At 41.0% G+C, this 20,445-nt stretch overlaps 1 protein-coding gene across 4 annotated transcripts in view; it reads right to left on the bottom strand.

The window, feature by feature from the left end:
• The window catches only part of MACROD2 (mono-ADP ribosylhydrolase 2), an 882,506-nt gene that overhangs the window by 245,856 nt on the left and 616,205 nt on the right, over positions 1-20,445 (bottom strand). For all 4 annotated transcript variants that reach the window (XM_031047552.2, XM_031047553.2, XM_031047556.2 and 1 more), the window contains exon 8: positions 15,912-15,985. In XM_031047552.2, coding sequence (XP_030903412.2) covers positions 15,912-15,985 — 74 coding nt within the window. The remainder of the gene's footprint in view (positions 1-15,911; positions 15,986-20,445) is intronic.

The following is a 20,445-nucleotide window of genomic DNA, read 5'->3' as shown; positions in this document are numbered from 1 at the left end:
AAATCATTTCATTTATACAGAAACCTGCTACTCTTTTGGGTTCCCTATGTTTTCAGCTGTAGGAAACATCACAGTATTACCAGCCTCAAACTTCAATTCTGATGACACTAAAAATAACAACTTTCGTACATTACCTTTTCAAATCAGAATCTGGAAGCTTGCATATGGGAAGCTTCTGTATTTTTCAAATGTAAATCACTTGTGAAATAACAGAAAAGAGCATTCAGAGTGCTGTTATTGTACCTTGGTTGTTCATTACTAACTCTTGTTCCTCTATTACTCAGTGCTAAAGGCTTTTCAGAGGCCTGTCCTTTTTTTGTCCCCCCCGACAAGCTTTTCCATGCCTGCTATTTTTTGCCTTCTGATAGCAGCCTACAAAGACCAAAATCCCCAGCACAGGTTTCCTTCCAAATTGCAAGTACATCCCCAAACACCATGGTAGTTCTTTCCTTTCATATCCAATTGCTGTAAGTTCTAACAGGCTTCAAATAAAAGTGCTGAAAGTTGAGACTAGCCCATCATTACTTTAAAAATGAGCACAGTATTATTTTTCTTACTTTATACATCTTGGCCTAAATTTCCTTAGGGTACAGAACTTGGCTTTGTGTGGCTCTGATATAATAAACAGTCAATGGTTCCAAAAAGACCAGGGTCCAGCTCCTAGCTGATGCAAATTGACTTAAATAGAGCTAAGCAGACTGACACTGGCTGAGGAAACAGCTCTGTGTATCTAATTATACACACAGCAAAAAAGTCACTAAGAGCTCTATCTCAGTTCAGCCTATTTTACGTAATTAACTGTATAATAAAATGTTCCATGATCAAATAGCTCAGTTCCTTTGAAGTACTCACTTTCCATTTCCTTCAATAAGCACAGCTAAGAACAAATTCCTTTATACGTCCATGAACATTTGAAACTATCAGCACTAGAGGCTGCCGTTTGCTATTTTGTGCTTAATCCCAGCTACTCTGGAGAAAAAAGCAAAATCTCCAGCTGGGTGCCGTGACTGCAGAATAAGACTCTTTAAATACATAATGTTCATCAGTTCAACCAGAGTCATGTCAGTTGTGATAGGGACCAAAGCCACACTCTCCATCTCATTCTATGCTGGCCAGGCTAGGACAAGGGCTGAAAAGCTCTCAGGCATGAACAGAATGGTCTGGATTTGAATCAGTGACCTGGAGGTGAAGGGTTTGCTAAGTAACTTCCTCAGCTTCACTCTGGCTCTCTTCTTTAGTTCTCATTCTGAAAACAAAGATGCATTCAGTTTAAGCTCTGCTAACTTTGAGAAGGGGGGGAGACAGTAATTAGCATGCTTCAGTTACATACATGGTTCATTTCTTAAACTCCTTGTCAATTCATTACTCCAATTTTTGACAAAGCAGCCTGGATTAAATCCATAAGTGAATGGATTTATGCCATTTAGTCCCTGAGATCTGAAAACACTCTAAAGGCTCAGTGCATCGCCCTACTCCTACAGGAGCTTCTATGCTACTCCCACAGGCAAAATGTACAAAGTCCATTACATCATTATTTTAAAATCAAAATTCTCTACATATTTTAGTAAACTGCTTCCCAGAATCAGGGTATACACAGTCTGAGAACCATTAAGTTAAAATAACTATTCTTTGGTTATCTCTGCTTTATTTCTCCCTAGAAGCCTGTAAGCCATTCACAGCAGTTCCTGACAGAATGTGCTGGAATACAATAATATGTCAATTAACTACAGTCAACCAGCTGCTAATACCATTTCTCCAAAATGTCTTCATTATTAATGGCAAGCACTGTGGTGTGGCAACATGCTGGAAAGACTAACTGAAAAAGAAATTATGACCCAGTTTTGTGAATAATTACATTGCATTCCCTAACATCTTCCTATCACCTTAATTAGTATAGCTGTGGTTTTAAGTTCACAGATCCAATTTGACCTCCTTTAGCAACAGCCCACAGAGGCCAACCAGCCAGCAAGACCCCACAGTTGTCCTATATTTTCACATCTAAGGTGTGGATGAGAGCAACACTGTGTTAAGTCTTGGGGGAGCACTGAGATCTTATCTGAAAATGTTATAATCTCACTATGTATATATAAAAAGAAAAGACATGGTGGGTAAAGACACCAAACTTTTCTTCAAAACCACTTTCTAGATTATGTGGAAGAAAATAATCTGGAAAAGAAAATGGTAACGGCTCTGCATGACTCTGTATGGAATTACTCATATGGGCGCTAATTAATCTACTAAAAAACTGGGAGACTATTATAAAAGACAAAGCCTTTTTTGCTTGTCCATCATTAGGGCAAACACAGCCCAGGTGACACGTGCCTGAAAGCATATAGCAGCTGGGAGCAGGGCTGCCTGGCGGCCGGTGTGAAATGCATCGATTGTCTCCATCCAGCTCCAAAGCGACACGCGTCACCAGCACAAAACATGCTCCAGGAGCTGGCACAAACTGACACCCCTGTTGGCAGCCTCAGCAGTGGTGCCAAAGGCTGAAGGGAGTTTGTGATTGCTCTGTTCTTTCGTTCACAGATGTTGTCATTTCTGATAATGCTGACATCTCAACACATTCAGAGCCCAGCACCCTTCAACCCCTTCCTATGTGCATCCTGCTGGGCAGCATCACTGCCTTGGCCAGCAAAACCAGTGAATTACCAAAATACCTTAGATGGCACATATAGACTGTTTCTAGAGAGATACACTCTAATTACATTCAAATCTCCTTACTGCTCTAAACAAATGTAAGTTTGAGCAGTAATGCAGTGCACAATAAACAATACATCATTAAAACGTAGGACTGCTGCGCTAGAGTTCAGAGATAGTAAATGGCTTGATAGCATTTCATGTTCAATTTTGTTTTAAATAACAGCTGTCTGTGCTCCTCCATGTCTCTGCAGGAGGAAAAATCAAAGCTAACCCCTCCTCCCTTCCAAAAGGAATTCTTCTACTGTTTAGTCAATTCAAATCTAAAAATAACTGGGAAAAAAAAATACTTGGAAAGAAAAAAGAATGCCTTCCTAATTGCATATTAATTGCTATACCCAATTGTAACTTTCTTTTGCACTAGCAAGTAACATCATTTGTGCCATTATAAGGCTCTCAAGAACCCTGCCAACAGAGAATGTGCATTTCAAATAAGTAATTCAACCTGCCACTTCCCACAGGGTCAATAAGGAGCAGTTGGACACGAAATCCCTACCTAAAACCAACAGCTGCAACATACAAAATAGACCCAGAGCAGAGGTACAGTCTTTGTTTCCTCTCCTGATCCACAGCACTTAGTTAAATGCCCAGGCACAGAGCAGACTATAGAGACAAGTTCACCGCTCACACAGGGGGTAGAGCAGGGATAACTGAAAGGAAAAAACTGCAAAGGGAAAGAAGGTACAAACAAGGGGAGAGCAACATGTATTGGAACCTGCCAAATCCCTGGCTCGGGAGTTCATTTTTACTCTAGGAACCTGCTCTGGGTATGCAGGACATCCAAAATCAACTTCTTTCACCAGCAAGCTTCAGGAAACCTGGTAGCTACTGCAGCACTATCCAGGTCTATTGCAGCTTTCCCTTTCAACTAGGCTATGTGGAACTAAGAAGCCGAATCAAATAGCTTCTTAGCTCTTCACTCCTAAAGCTCCTGCCATACTCTAGGTAAAATACAGTGTCAGCCTACCTTGCTCCTGATTACTCCCAATCCTGATCAAAGGGAATAAAACCCACCCACACTCTTCATAGCTACCCATGGCTCAACATCAGCTCTCTTTGGCAGGCCTTAGCTCATTGGGCCTCAGCAGGATCCCTTTTTCCTCACATACAAAACCTAGAAGGTAACCATAAATTGCCCATAAGGACAGGTTACTGACTATTATGTGCAAATCCCAGTTCACTGAGAAACCTGGCACTGAAGCAATATTTATACTTGTTATTATCTACCTGTAAAGAATTCTTTATTCTCTAATAGCCTCTGCAAAACCTTATGGTTACTTATTTCCCTCTCAGCTTCTGCTATTTGGAAGCACCAGAGCAGCTAGATTTATTTTTGTCATACCATGGCTATAAATTGCATGTGATGGGATTGTCCCTCAAATACATCTCTGTCTCAAAGTGAGCCTTGCAGAATCTGAAGCACATTGCTCACACCACCACAAGCGCTAGTAAATATACAACCATATGTTCTGTAAGTACTTGTACTTTCGACATGGGAGCACATTCAGCCTTTCCCATCTACCTCCTGTAACAAACACTAGTGCTGCCACCATTAAGGATACTAGTGCCTGTCCTTCCTCGTTAGCAATTGGGATGCAAAAATTCTCTCTGTTAAAATTCCAGAGAGCTTTGAGGACTAGCATTAGCCTACAGAAGCTCACCCTCTGGATTTACACTCAGAGCTTTGAATTACAACTATCTTTGATCATCTGTGATATTGCAGTTTCTTATATCCACAACTCCATGTTGCTAATAGGAGCTTTGGTGCCAACAGGCATGCCAGGCACTTTCCAAATTCCCCTTAAGACTGGGGCCCCATCCTGAGGAGCATATACACATAAGCAACCTGTAGTTACAATGGGATTCTATTCTCATATGATATGCCCCATAAAAGTCACATTGGAAAAAAAATGCTTAGGGTATTCTGCAATGTAAGTATGTATATTAATTAGATATTGCACTTAAGCTGTATGAAGCTGTGTTGGTGTTCATATAACCCAACAAAAATAAAGGGCACTTGGGCCTCAACTGCCTGAAGGGAAATATATTTGCTTTGTAAATATTAATGAACTTAACGTGGTGTCTATAGGGAGAGATTTTAACAGAGAACACAGCAGTGAGGCAGCAGAGTCACAGTGAAAGCCAGTCGGACTAAAGCACATAACTTCTACTGTGCCTTTTGAAACATTCCCCCATCATGAGGTTATTGTGACGCAGATCATATATTATCACTGTGAAGTCCCAAAGGAAGATGTTTGTTAAATGTCCACAGTGAGGAGGTTATCATCTGACGGGTATCAAGATTAAATTCAGGGGAGTCAAAGTGCTATGTGATAAGTTGCTTTTGTATTAGGGCAAGGTTTGTGCATTCATCTCAGAACAGTAAGCATCAGTTCAAAGACTTTTTCCACACATTGGAAAGGCATTTACATGCACTCTCACAAAACAAGGTGAAAGTAAAAAGAATTAGTGAAATTAATCAAATATACTGTATTTTAGCAATAAAACAATAGCTATACTTTAACATCTCCACTAAAGGAGAAGACTAGGAATATACAAATAGCGGACTGAGGCTTTATAACCTTTCAGCTTACAAAACCCAAAGGGACAGTAAATGAAAGGTGAAACTTCCAGCAGAAAAGGCTGAAAGCCATGTATAAAACCCTCTCCCCCCGTTGAGGCTTAAATACACAGCCCCTTATATGTGTTTGGGAAAGCTAGATGGAAGAGCCAGAAAAGAATGCAGAGCCTGAAAAATCCCTTCCTTGCACCTCATCAAATCCAGGACATTCAGAGATGGGCTCATAAAAGGCCCCAGTTTCTTGCAAGAGGGAGAAATCAGGAAAACACCTATCCCCTGGATTTACTGTGCAGGGATCACAGGGATGAACATGTAGGAGCCAGTTCTTAGGAGTTTATTTCAGACTTCAGCACTAAGGGGCACAGCAGTGTATTAGCATGTGGTATTTTTAGTCTAATGGCAAAGACAAGACAAATAGGCTGGCTCAGAAAAGTTCAATACTCCTGGTTCATAAAAGCATCCCAAATTCAGTTCTGGTAATATCAAAATGCATTCCTGATTCAGGACGAAGAAGGTGAAAACCAGATAGATATGGGCAATGCCAATATGATTATTTACAAGGCATAACTGCAAGTCAAATCTGTGCCCTGTGCCATAGTGACTTCCATTTCAGCTGTAAAATTATACTGCTTTAAATCTGGTTAATTCTGCTTTAACCCTCAGCCAGTATTTTTCCGTAACCACTGATTGTTTTCCAGTTATTTTACTAGTCCCAAAGGACAGACATTTATTTTCTTAATGTAAAAACCAAAATATATGATTTTAATAAATTAACTGAGTTTATATTTATTATCTATAAACACCTTATGTTAGTAAAAATTAACCTACACTCTTATATGAGATGAGAGTAGCAGCCAGATGAGAACCTGAGCAAGTCTTTTTGTAGACTTTGTTCAAACACTTCTCAGGAAGCATTGTTTATTCCTACTGAAGTAAAGAATTCCATAGCTCAGCTAATTTATGCTATATTTTCCATTAATCCCAAGTAAATTGAAGAATCACATCTTGAAGTCCAGAATCCGCCTGGAAATTTAAGCAGGCAGGTGATACACACCCTTAAACTGCGCTCACATTTGAATTTAAACAAGTTGTTCTGTATTAATTACGAGGTATTTTATCTTGGAAGCCTGCCAGTCATTCCCATGTTTCCACAGGTTCTCATTGACGATGCTCCCCACATCCTCAGTGCTCTTCTCATCTGTTCTGTCATTTCATACATAATAGACAGACACATTTTTCACCTCCCCACGAATACAGTATGATACAGAACCTATGAAGTATGTGGCCAATATCATCTAACCTATTAAATGTCAGAATCATATATCTCAAACTATATGTCAAGATGCTGTAGTCTAGCAGCAATAAACTCATTTTGTTCCTTACAGGGAATGCACTCTGGCTTAAGAATCCATGTGGGCTTCCTTTGGTATGAATTTGTGACCGACTGTTGATGGTTAAGATGCTCAGAGATGATGGTAGCAGTTGGCCAGATAAAATATCATGTGGAAAGACAGAATGAAGCTTCACAAAAGATTCCCTTTTATAGTTGGCTAGCTTGTACCAGTGTTGCCCCTTGTAGGGTGATCCTATGCTTGCTCCAGTATGAGGCCCACCTAATGTAGTTTGATATTTTGCTATTATTCCACCTTCATGTGCCATGCTGGACATTCTGCTTTGAGGAAAATCGCAGGCAACCCAACTGAATTTAAATCAAACAGAAGTGGCAGCTTTCCAGCAGCAAGACAGCTACGTGAGTTTATTGGAAACAGAGCACCAAAAAGCAGACATCGTACGCTCTGCAGGATGCCAGGAAAGTGCCAGCAAAACAAAGCATGTGCTCTTGGCTCGTGTGGAAGGGCCGCTGCCCATGCCAGCAGAGTGGCTTCACTTAACACTGCATTGTACGCTGTGGCTGGGCAGGCAGCGCAGCCGTCAGCTGGTAGCCGTCCACCCCAGCTGCACGTGCCTCCAGCACATGGTGGGCTGCACAGCTCCAGCACCTCTAGGGCATGCGGAGATGCCCAGGTCGCACGGACTGACATTTCTTGTCTAAGACTGATGGAAACATCACCTGAGAGTGAGTTCATAGACCTGAAAACCCTGTGGCTGAAGGAAACCCCCGAATCTAAACTATCCTCTGCAGGCTGGGGCTGTGGAGCAGGAGGTTGGGTGCTGGGCTTCCTGCCCCAGGCTGAGCCAAAAGGACTGTGTGTAGGTTCCTGCCAGCACCCTGATGAGGTCTGGATGCTGACTGACATCAGAGACAGACTTCAGCTGGGCACCTGTTCTATCTGCTGCTGGCAGCTTCCTGGCCATACCCATCCTCAGCAGACAGCTTCCACTGTGAGCCTCCCAAAACACTGTCTTCATGGCAGGAACCTCCTTGAAAATCACACAGCAAGAGGCATAAGCTCTTCTGTATCTCCTTCCTCTTACCCCATCGCAGCTCAATTCCTGCTAAGATCCAGCTGCAATCCATAGATACAGTTCAGTTGGACATGAAAGTGCAGCAAACATAAATCAGATTTATTAATCTAAAGAGCTCAGAAGAAAACCAAAGACTGTAACAGCAATTTCTGTTACACAAAGTATTTTATCCATGTACCTCACTAGAACTACACAGATTGCTACTCCTCATTTATTTCTCTATTCCTACACACCCATGGAGTTAGGAGCACAAGCAAACTCAAGAGTCTCCAGAAGGGCAGCATCAATAACTAATTCTTCCTAAAATGAAAGCTGAACCTCTTCTGCATTGGGCTGATTGACGAGCCAGTTGCAAATATTGGGATTTCTGGCTGAAAGCCAGTACTGAAATAAAGGGACATTATCATGATCCTTTTTGTCATGCAAGAAGTAACAGCAAGGAAAAAATATAACATTGCTTCTATTTATTTTTAAGGTCTTTTCACAGAGCTCACTACAGCACCCAGCCCCCTCCTAACACACAGGAATCAGATGGAAAAAATCAAAGGAATAAGCTAAAATATCAACCCTGAACTAGCAAAAACTTTGTTAATTTAGCTACACGCCTGCAGAATTTGAGTGATTCAGGTTCCTGTTACTGAACTGCCATTAAATTGTAAGGATAAAAAGAATAAATGCTTTGACAAATTTCAATTATTAGATAGTTAACTACTGTAAACACAAAAGAACCCATGCAGAGACCTGACTTGTATTAGCGACACTCATTAGCTGTAATGGAGGTAACAGGAGACATTATTTATGCAGTACACTACGGGTATATAAACCTTTACAAAGATGTTTCCATTGAAAACACCTATGCTAGGCACAGAAACGGACTCCCTTGATCCCCAACAGATTTTAGGGGGAAAGTACAACAGGAAGCAGTGTTTTCAACTTCTCCCTTAGCCCCCCATTTCTATTTGGGGTGCAAGTAACTCAAGACTCTGGCCATGTGAGACATTCACAGCAATCCCAATCTAACATTTCTTTCCAAGAGGGATGAATTCCTGCCTTTCTCTCCACAGCTCTATCAAAATAACAAAAGCTTTTAAAGTTTAATAAATAAAGTATCATGTGTAATGAATACGGGCTCTGTCTGCTTTGCTTTATCAGCCTTCTACCTAAATAGCAGCCTGAAGAACATACAAGAAAGCATCACTGCTTTGGCGGCTTACTTATCATTTCAGAAAATGACTTGCCTGTTGGGATGATAGTTAGGTTTGGGCTTTGGGGACAGCACTGAATCTCTTTGAGCCCAGTGAGGGAGCAGCTACACAGAGCAAGTAAATCATTTTAATTTTGCACAAGTTGAAAAGCATTTTTTCCTCGACTTCAGCTAGATGACAGTGGCATGATGGCTGATTTTCATTTCAATCAGAGCAGCATATGATTACCACCTAATTAGAATGTAGAAATAGAAAGGAGATCATTTTTTAACCTACCCATGAGAACAGTGCTGGGGGAGGGGAGGAGATTATGTTAATCAAATGATACTGGCAGAGAAGAGCTACCGAAATAGCCGCCTGAATTTTCATCGGCACCCTTACTGTCCTTGAGGATCTGTCAGTGGCTTCAATCAAAACCTGCATTATCAGAGCTTTATTTCTGAGTAATAAATACACTCTAAAATAAATACATGTCACTGCAGGCCCAAGCTTGTCATAAAGATCTCACCTGAGGCAGAAATACATACATATATTTTCAAAATTACCTATAGTTTTGTTTTCAGCTCTAAAACTCCAAGCATGAAAACCACCAAAGCAAACCCAAAAGCAGTATTATCTTAGGGGCAGCTGCTTGCATTAGTTATTAAAAATAACCAATAAAATATTTGCTTTCATTAATTAAATATTGTCAGCTTGCTTCTCCACTCCTTTTTAGAATAAATGCAGAAACTCAGTTGCTCTGCCTAAGGGAATACAACTGAGGTTACATTAAAGCAAACTGCATCAGACAATGTTTTCCAACTCTGCGTCTCCATCTGCGTCCTTCTGGAGAGATAAAGGCAAGACCTCATCTCAAGATGCCACTTTGCTTAATTGTCTCTGAAGAATGAAGAGCCAAAATTAGGTTGCTGGGACCACTGAAGGGAGAGGGAAAGAGAAATTAAAAGAAAATAAATAATAAAATGATCCTTCAGGCAAGCAGTCTGCAGAAATAGGGAAACTGGGTTGTCCTGATGTTTTCATGGGCTCAGGAGATAAAAATGACCTTTTGTTAGCTGCCTGACCTGATTTTGAAGGGAAACACATGAGACACGTTCCTAACCCACTGCATTACACCTGGTAGGTACATGCTTATCTAACACCACACAGCACAGGCACTGCCGGACTAATGTGGTACCCAAATGGATGTCATGCTTACCTGAAGAGAACTGCACATAAGACAAATTTGTGATCATACTGGTTTATCCCAAAATCATAGAATCATAGAATAGTTAGGGTTGGAAAATACCTTAAGACCATCCAGTTCAAATCCCCCTGCCATGGGCAGGGACATCTCACACTAAACCATGTCACCCAAGGCTCTGTCCAACCTGGCCTTGAACACTGCCAGGGATGGAGTATTCACAGCTTCCCTGTGCAACCCATTCCAGTGCCTCACCACCCTCACAGTAAAGAATTTCTTCCTTATATCCAATCTAAACTTCCCCTGTTTAAGTTTGGACCCATTATCCCTTGTCCTATCACTACAGTCCCTAATGAAGAGTCCCTCCCCAGCATCCCTGTAGGCCCCCTTCAGATACTGGAAGGCTGCTGTGAGGTCTCACTGAGGCACACCTGCACTACCCTGCCTTGTGCAACAGAGAACAGTGGCACTTCCATTTGCTCTGTCCTGCTGGCCAGCAGGACATATACCTCTCTCCAAACTAGGCACCAGTGCTTAGCACCATTTCAAGTGCCTGAGATATCCTGCCTGGCACACAGATATCCCTCTGGAGCCCAATACCTCCCCTGTGGGTCCTGTGTCATATCTGCCAGCCCATGGGGAGGTCCTGCCCTCCCTGAGGCACTTAACACCAGTGTTCTATTTATTTCAGAAACAATAACTCTGAGTTGAGATGCATCAAAACAGGTTTAGGCCTGGGTGGCCAACACACAGCACAGCTGCTGTAAGTCCTGCTGGACCTCTCAAGCTGCATCCAACACTTGAGGAAGCTGCTCCCTCACTGCCCTACTGTGGCCCTCCTGATCAAGAGGAAGCACGTACTTACCATACTATCACAATGACAAGCTCTGCGAGAACAAGGGAAAAAACATCATCCCTAAAGCTCCTCATCACAGACTGTCCCTTCCTCAAATTCCTACATACCCTCCCCATCCTTTGAAACTCAATTGCTCACACAGCTTCTATCCGCAGGATAAAAGTCTTCTCCTCTCCCCATCCAAAACAGATTTCCACAGATTCCAACTGCACCTGCATTTTGCTCATCCTCTTTTGCTGGCAACATACAAAACTCTTCTGTCAGTGGGATGACGCATAACCACTTACTAAAACACAGGGACCTAAATCTTACATGCCTCAGGCAAAATAAGAAAAAGTGTCTCTTCAGTAGTGATTCTAATGAAAAGGAATCAGGAATATGTTGATTTATTTTCCATTTATGTGCTTTTAATCTGCATCAGTTATTTGGACGGAACATATATTGCAATCACGCCCTGCTGTTTGTTGTTCTGCTGGGGTGCGGAATAAATGTTTTGAGATATTGTACAAGAGAAAGAACAATACTTTGAACTAAATGTGCTGTTAAATTAAAGTCTTTTCTTGAGCAGTGAAACAGTCCTGAGGTTTTTCATGTCAGAGACACATAATGTAAGGCATACAGTGAGCTTTTTTATTGTTCACCCGCCTTTTGACAAGCATAGCGTAGTACTGAAAGTAGATAACAATTTCTAACATTGCAAGCATTCAAAGATACCTGTCACAAACAACCCAAACATAATCCTTGTCCTGCCATCCCCAGAATGTAGTGGCATCCAGAAATTAAGGGTTTCACAACTCTTTTGTAATACCATTATGGGAAATCAGGTGCCAGTATCTCCAACTTGGCCAAATTATCCCAGAAAGAAAACTCAGAACATCCAAAGAGCTTATGAAGCATTTTTAAATGAATCCCAGTGTATCATTTTCCAAAGGATGGGATCCAATTCTATTTTGTGCTCTGAAGAATTGTGCTAAACCTCTAGAGCACTTTGTGAAATGTGAAAATGCAGTTTGCTAAAGAGATAGCCTAGGTGGTCTGCAGTACATTAACTGGTACTGCTGACTGTGGCCATTCCTGTCAGTTTGCTCCAAGGGTTTTCTACACTTACAGTATAACACCATTTACCAGCTTCTAAACTAGATTTGCCCTCTGGCTGCAAGTCAGCAGACCTGGTGTAAAACACGGCCAAAAATTAGCTTGACTAAGAGTTGCGCTGCAAGACCAGAACAGTGCTGTGTGTTACATACAACTAAGTGCAAACTGCTACTTACAATACTGTTTTCCCTAGTGGACTTTCTGTAGTTAAGTTTTAGGCTGCTAAGACTAGGATGGCTGCTGCCCTGCCTAGCTGGTGTTCCTTGTTCACTAAATTACAATAGATCTCTCTCTTGCTTTGTAACAATTAACCTCAGAAAGGAGCTAACTCCATTTGCATGGTAATGAGATATTCATCTGAGCGACATCAGAGTTAAGCATGCTAATAAGTTTTTATGCAAACACCTGAGGGGTCAAGCACAACCATGGACTTGGATAAGAAAACCTTTTATTAAATGCAAATCACTTTTCTTGCAAATCCTATGACAGAGAACTTCGTAGGATTCCAATGCAGCTGCAAGAACGGAGTCATTTAGGTTATATTTTCAGGCCCTCAGGCTAAGGAATATAACCACTGATTTATTTGTATTTTTAATTAATATCAGTGTGGATAAAATCTTCATTATAGCATCAAAGGAGAGAAGTACTACAGGAAGGTAGAGAGAAGAAAACAACAATATGGCCTTATCTTTCCCAAATTTGTCACAGTTTCCTGGGATGCAGGAAGGCAGATAAGACACTGATGCTATAGAGCACAACAAGAGGCTTAGATCAGGTCTCCATCTTACCTACCTATCTGCTTTTGCCAAGTGTACTGTCACACAGGCAAACTTCCTAGTGAGCAGGTTATCACTATGGTCTCCATCCTGCACCCAAAACTTCTTGAATTCATTCAATCAATTCACATTCTACACTCAAAGAGTTTGAGATCTGAGTTAGAACAACCAGCACTTAACATTACCCAGGGGATACCTGCCTGTCAAACATCTTTGGGACTAAAGCAGCAGAACCTTCTCAAAGGCAAGGCAGATTGCACAAAGAGGAATGAAGGGAAGAAGCAGACTGATTCGTTTAATTCTGGCAGAGCCAAGCGCAGGAGGCCTCTCTTGTACAGGAGAGGCTGTTAGCATGACACACTGACTCATGCTGACAGCACAGCCAGCGCCAGGGGAGCGGTTCTGGTTAGCAGCAACAGGAGTAAAACATGGGCAGCCCTCTGAAGTGCTGGCCTCGTGGCAAATCGTTGAGAGGTTTTGCTCCCGGACTGGAACATGTGAATTTAAATATCCAGTGAGTGCAGTGGGAGTTGCTCTATTTTTATGACAGAAGTTTATAGGAAGGATAATATCGTGTGGTTGCAGTAAGAGGAGACTCTGCTGTTGAGACTTGCAAAGTCTCTTTCATTTCTGTTGCTGTATGACGAGCTTCTTCGGGGAAAAGTTTGGGTGATGTATAATATTACTACTCAAAGCCCAAAAACTCTAATCCAGAGGGGTAAATATACACAACATGAAAGGGATCAGATTAACACCTGGCCCAGAGCTATGCCAGGTCATTTAAACAGGTGAACTAGGCTCACCATGCTATATGCATTAAACAACAGCAACCCAACTGTATGCTTCTCCAAGATCTCTCTCAGTGCACAAGTTACTGCTACCTTCAATACAGTTGTTCAGTATTTTTATTCTGCTGCTGACCTATTTATGATGTATAAAACATCCAAGCATGCCATAGTCTAAAATTCAAGCCAGTAGATGGACGAATAGCCCTATGAAGAGGGGAAGCTTTGTACAAGAAAACTACAAAGCTGCTGGTAACTGGACTCTCTAAATGTATCTTTTCTGACATCTAGTACACCTTCCGAAAATGACAAAAACTCTTGGGGATTAGCTCTGAATTGTCATATTCACTGATACATAATATTTGCATCTAACACATCACATGTACACCTCCTAGTACATCAAACAGCATGAGACCAACCTGGTGAGTTTGGCATTCAGGGTGTCAGGAAACATTTAATATAACAACTACTAGCTATACTAGTCCAAAATTCAAAACCCAGCTGTGATATAAGCTCAGTAAGATAGCTTTTACCTATTGTTTTGTAGTCAAGACAGCCTGGGCTCCATTCACTGTCCAAGCATTGTAAACTACAGCTACTTATTTAAAAAGACTTCAGATTAAATTGGAGTTTGTGGGGAGCAAAACAGGAGGTTTACAGCTAGGGAGCCAAGCAGGCCAAGAATTAGAAGGGAATTTATTACAGAGTGAGAAAGGAGGAATCATGCATAGTCAATGCTCACAGTTTACATAATCTACGTGGACCGTAAGTACAGTGCCATTTTGCAAGCACAGGTAATGAACATATATCACAAATACTGTCACTTCAACCATTCCCTGCTATGAACCGCAAGTATTCTTCCAAAACAGACCTGGATCTTTCTAAGGAGAAGGGGAGAAATTCACATGAGGTCCATGGAGGGAACCAGCAAAATGTGGAAGTGACACACTAACTAAAAGAAAGAGGGAAAGGTGACAGACAGGCAGTCTGCCAAATGAAGTCAGGTTTCTTGTAATATCACTAAGAGAAAAGTAATTAAGGGATGTATATATAATACATGCTCAGCTTTCGAGGAAGAAAAGCTTATTTCTGGAGCCAAAAAAGATTTTCAGCCTATTTGTTAAAATTATGCGGTAAAAATGCAACACAGAGAAATTACAAGATGGCAAAGCAGCACAAACATAGAGGTTTTAGCGTTACACTTAAGCATTAAAATTACACACTAATAGACTACAACTACAAAGAACCAGTGTCCAAACATGTACATACACTCCTTAGTATATCTTCTGGAATTTAGCATTCGAATCTCAACACAGTATTTCCTTTCACTTCAGCTGGTAAAAACCAAAATAAACCACATAAAACTGCTAAATTCATACCCTCACACATTAGATTCTCAGGAGAAAAAGACCCCCTGAATATGCTGCTAGAGGAAAAATCCTATTCATTATGCCCCTGGATCCAGAGCTTCTCCACTGAATGCTTTGTTACATATTTTCAGGCAAAATACTGAACAACTCCAGCTGTCTGAGATGTGCTGGCTGTCACCAGGAGGAAACAGGCACATCTTCAGTTTAAGACATCATGATTATTTTATTTGTCCTGTCACTTCTCTGTTGCATTTCTCCAATTCAACACTAGGAACTATCAGCCTGCTAGGAACTCAAAGCTGAGAAAGAGAGAAGTAGAAAGGGGCGATACGGAGAGCATTCTGTTGAAAGCATGTGGTTTTGCCTTGTAAAAATAATCACCCTCATGTTGACACTGGAAGAGGACCAGTCCTGTTAAGAACTCACAGTTGTACCCCGTATTTAGTGAGTGTTCCAGGGAAAACTAACACTTCACTGTGAGCAAACCAAAAACTAATGACAACAGAAAATATGATTGTACAAGTCTTTACTGTAAAGTGACCCCTGGCACACCACTGACCTTTGGTGCCCGCTTCTCCTGACAACTGGTATATACATTTCCTTTCCACGCATCTCCTCATCATTACACAAAAACTCTGACGCTCAGAAGCAGTTGAGGAAGAGAATAGTCTTTTACTTAGCCAGGAAAGATCACAATGCACAGGAAACGCACAGTGTGGTTTCAAACAAAGGTATTTCCCTTCAACTCCAGTGTAGCTTTTCAACATAACAGTCTTCGCCAGCTATATTGTCCTGACCCGATTTCATTGGCCTTATGACTAAATAATAAAAGACTTAGAAGGCTCCAGCCTATGCTTACTTTTTTCCACAGTTTTGGAATCAAAACCAATAATCTCAAAGGGAAATTTGGGAAATTTATATTTCATTCCATACCTCGTTGTGATTCTTGCTTAACCATTCCTTAATAGTGTTAAGGGCAATGACAGCAGCAGGCTCATTTGGAAAACCTAAAGACAGAAGAAATAAAAGATAAATAAAAGGCACACATTTTTCTACACATACAGGAAAACAAAACCGTTGCCTTATTCCCCCACCTACTTGGACTATTTTGGGAATACAGTTGGACAACTCCTTCTTCACAGATTTGTATAAAGGTAACAGCAATTACTTTAGGTATTATGAATTACTTTTTTTTTACCCAGCTAAACAAATTGAAAATAGAGCCAGTGATTATTTTATTGGATTTATTTCTTTATTATTTCAAACTCTAGTCTAGGAAAGCTCCACGGCTCAAGAGGAGTAGAGACAATAGAGAGCTACATGTGCCATCCTAAGCAGGCAAGAATACAACACATGTATCACAATAACACATACTAGGCTTACATTTCATAGAATCATAGAATAGTAATTCAGACATTTCTTAAGGTATAAATGCTTTCTTAAAGCTTGTTTTCTTCAATCCATCTGTCAGCAGAACTATACAACACTATGACCTCAACGCCACAGGCATTTGTGACCTAAAATATAACAAACAACTCTGGAAATTAAGGCATTCATGAAGCATAAGTGAATGAATTTAAGGCCTGATGTTGCATGATATACTAGCAATAAACAATATCAGATATCTTCCCAGGGATGCAGACTTTTTGCTTTGATGGTCCCTATCTATCAAATCTAAAGATGCTTTCACTACTTAGACAGCCTTAATTTAATTTTCCTTTAAATTCATAACTTGAGGGCAGCAAATCATTTTTGTGAGGACTGAAAAATAAAACCCCATAAGCTGTATGAATAGCTCTCAGTAGGTTAGATTAATAGAAAAGTCTTTGAAGAGGTGGAGCTGCAGGCACAGCATACAAGCAAGTAAAGGGGCAAGATAGAAACAGTCATGAAATCTGGCATACAGCTGGCATACATCCAGCCTTTTCTACATCGTACATCACCCCTGCGCCATAAACTGAAATGCAGACATCGCACATTAGTTGATTTGTTCAGCTTTCTGACCTGACACATTATAGAATCATAGAATCAACTAGGCTGGAAGAGACCTTTAAGATCAAGTCCAACTGTTACCCCAGGAAATCCTCCAAACTCACCCTGTTATCATCCAAACTCTTATCTTCTTTAACCCTTTTTCAGAACTCGTGAACTGATAGACTTGGGGGGATGAGGAGAAGAAGAAAATCCCTCCACACTCAGTCACATCCCCAAAGTATTACTCCTGGTAACTAGACTTTGCAAGGATTTGTCCAGCAGTGTGTGTACTGTTTTAAAGTGATAGGTGACAACTATCCACCAAGAGTAGCAAGTAAGATAGCCAATGTTTGGGTAATAGGGACATTTAACATGTGCCTCCTTTGCACCCATTTCTCAATAAAGCATATTTTTAATTTTTTTAACTATCTTTTCTTTTTTTCAGGGTCCAAGATGGAAAATTATCTAAGATCCTACAAGTGTTACTGTGGATACTTCCACTAATGCTAGGAAAATACATTCCTGTGACATTTAATAACACTGCCGCTATCATCAAGGCATATTTCTTATGACACGAAGTAATGAACACTAATGAAACCCAAAGCAGGGACTTCCAACAGCCTCATTTTCATCATATAAAATAAGAGACCTCTAAGCACAACATCTGCTCAAATTAGTATTATCCTCCCTAACAAACTGGGACTTTTAACATTGAAAGTCTGTAGCCTGAGCGTGGTAGATCTTCCTGGACACACAAGGAACACCATGCAGAGGGACAAATGCGTATTTGAGACAACTGATATACCATTGTTTATACACTGAATGGTTTATTTCCAGAACAATTCTCCCTCCAGCAAGATTAACTTTTCAGGCTTATTTTTCACTCCCCTGCAGCAGGGTATTCATCCAAAACTGTGATAAAGCACTGACAATTTTATAGAATCTCTCTGGAAATTGTACGTTATTTAGGAAGCTGCTGCCATACGAACCTATCTTAAACAGAAACTCATCTAGGAAACTGGTGATTAACTACTCCCAAGTAACTACAATATAAAAGAAATAGTTTAGTGGCCAAAGTAAAAAGCCTTGAATTTTGCGTATGATTTCAGAAAATATCTTGACATCTATAGAAGCCTTTTATGACCAGTTACAAAAAGTATTAATAAGTATTTTATACACATTTCTGGTATTTTTAATGAAACAATTACCTTATTTGCTTTATGCAGAAGCAGGATGGAATTTAGCCTCCTGATCCATACCCTGCTCCAGCACAAAGGACCCTGTGCCTCTGACTCTCAAACAGAAAAACATGTTTTACAGGACTGGGTTAAAGGGAGATAAAGCGAGATGGGATCTTTTTAAACACATCTTTGCGCTGTTTGTATCTCTAAGCTACATTTGTCTGCCATAACACTCCTGGCCTGCTCCCACACGTGCACCCAACCCCCTTCCCCACTTTTCCTTTCAGCAAGAAAGCAATCTCAGTGAGCACGTGGGAATCAAATTACTTGAGAGAAATGAGCTCGAGGACCCTCACAGTTAACCGACTGCTGGAGCAGCAGCTCAGGCAATTCTGGCTAAAGGCTCAATTTCACAAAAGATAAAACAGGTAAAGTAATGAGTGACACTGGCCCATGTTACTGCAGTGAGTGCTCCTCCAGAATACTGAAAAGGACAAGGGCACAAAAAGGCAAAGAAGCATTAGCTGTAAGGTACAGGCAAGCAGTGCCTCCATAAGACTTCATGGGGTTTATCTGGCTGGAGAAGAAGGGAGGCTTGGTAGGCTGTATGTCATGGATAGGTGTGGGGTGAAGCATGTACCTATTCCCCCACCCCAGGTCGCTAACTTGGCCTGGGCTTCCTACAGCAGTGCCCACTAATCACATCTCACCATCTATTACCAGGATCTAGTCCCAACCCTTCAAGTACAGCAAATCCTAGAAGCAAGCAGCCATCACTTCTTGTGCTCCTCTCAGTTCAGGGGCCCTCCTTTAAATCACAGACTGGTTAAGTCAATAAGCCAGACTGGTTAAGTCAATAAGCCAGATTGGTTAAGTCAATAAGAACAAGGGTGTGTGGAAAGTTCTGCATGGTTTGAGAGGCATGGTGGATGAAGGAGAGACCCCATGTGCGTGTATGGCCAGGGATGAGCTTTGCTCTGCTCATTCAACACTACTGACTCTGGAAAGTACGTCATTGCTGACCGTCTCCACATGCCTCTGGCGATATGGGTAAAGCTTATATTGCTTCTGTGTCTCCAGAAACACACAAGATCTTGTTACTCTAAGATCTTTCTAATTTGCTTGGAAAGTGTTAATGAAAGCTCTCCTGTTCTTGCCCAGTTGCTTGACAGCTAAAATGTCACTGCAAACAGGACAGCTGCCTTTGTATATGCTTTGAAAAGGAACTGCCGGCTTTAACACTGACTTGGGCACCAGCACTTGCCAAACTTAGAAGCCTCCTTTCCTCCTCCTTGTGTGCTGCTAATAAAGGTGTACCTAATACATTTACTCCCCCTAACAAGACACCTTCACACTCCCCACTACAAAACCCCCATCCTACTACCACCATATAAAATATACCTCATGTGAAACCTACTCCTCTTGATACATCCTTGCACAGACATTACCCACAGTGACAGCTTATGAAAGCTTTAAAAGGTCTTCAAACTTAGGAGCTTCTGCTCCTCTTTCCAACACTTTACCACCTTATTCCTGGAAATTGTTAGTTACGCTGACCTAAGAAATGGCTGCTGAAACAAGGAGTCCTTGAAACTGCATAAGTGTTTGCAGTTATCATGGCCATAATTTTCCAAAGATGCCATAATGAGATCTGGCAGAATTATTTTGGAATATTTGATATGAAAACAATGTGCTGCTTTAGAGAAGGAGAGTGTGGAGAAGAACTGAGAAAATAACTGCAGAGACACACATTAAAGCTCCACTTACAGAACATTAAGTCCCCTTATTTCATTAATATATGGAAAATATGCACTGAATTCCCTGTTGTTAGACTCCAGTCTAAATGCTCAGCCTTTTGTGCTAGCAGGGGGATCTAGCAGAGAAACATTCACACTATTGTGTCTGTTACTGCATGCCTAATCTGGCAGCGCAGTATCTGAAACACGTCTACTACATGTTGTACAATGAATAACACCCCATCAAGGATTTGGGCAGATAAAATTAACAGAAATTTCCTTAAGGGACCTTAAAATTGTATGGAGATGCTGGTAGCTTTATCTGTCTCTCCTACTGTGTTCAGTCCAGTGCTGCATCACATTAAGGAAGTCTAACTTGCAATTGGGTTATGCCACCTCCATATGAAAAGCCCATGAACAACAAACCATAAGTACTAAACAGTCAACCTTTAATACCATATAGCTGAAAATGATCAGAACAGGTTCTGTTGGTTAAGTTATAATACTAAGATGCAAACGTCAATCCAGAAAATCACTTCAGTAGCTGCAGGGGTAAGTGTTATAATCTGTCAGTTT

The sequence above is a fragment of the Melopsittacus undulatus genome, chromosome 3 (assembly GCF_012275295.1).
Source record: "Melopsittacus undulatus isolate bMelUnd1 chromosome 3, bMelUnd1.mat.Z, whole genome shotgun sequence".
NCBI lineage: Eukaryota > Metazoa > Chordata > Aves > Psittaciformes > Psittaculidae > Melopsittacus > Melopsittacus undulatus.
The sequence above is the reverse complement of the archived record's forward strand: the minus strand, read 5'-3'. Positions and strand labels throughout refer to the sequence as shown.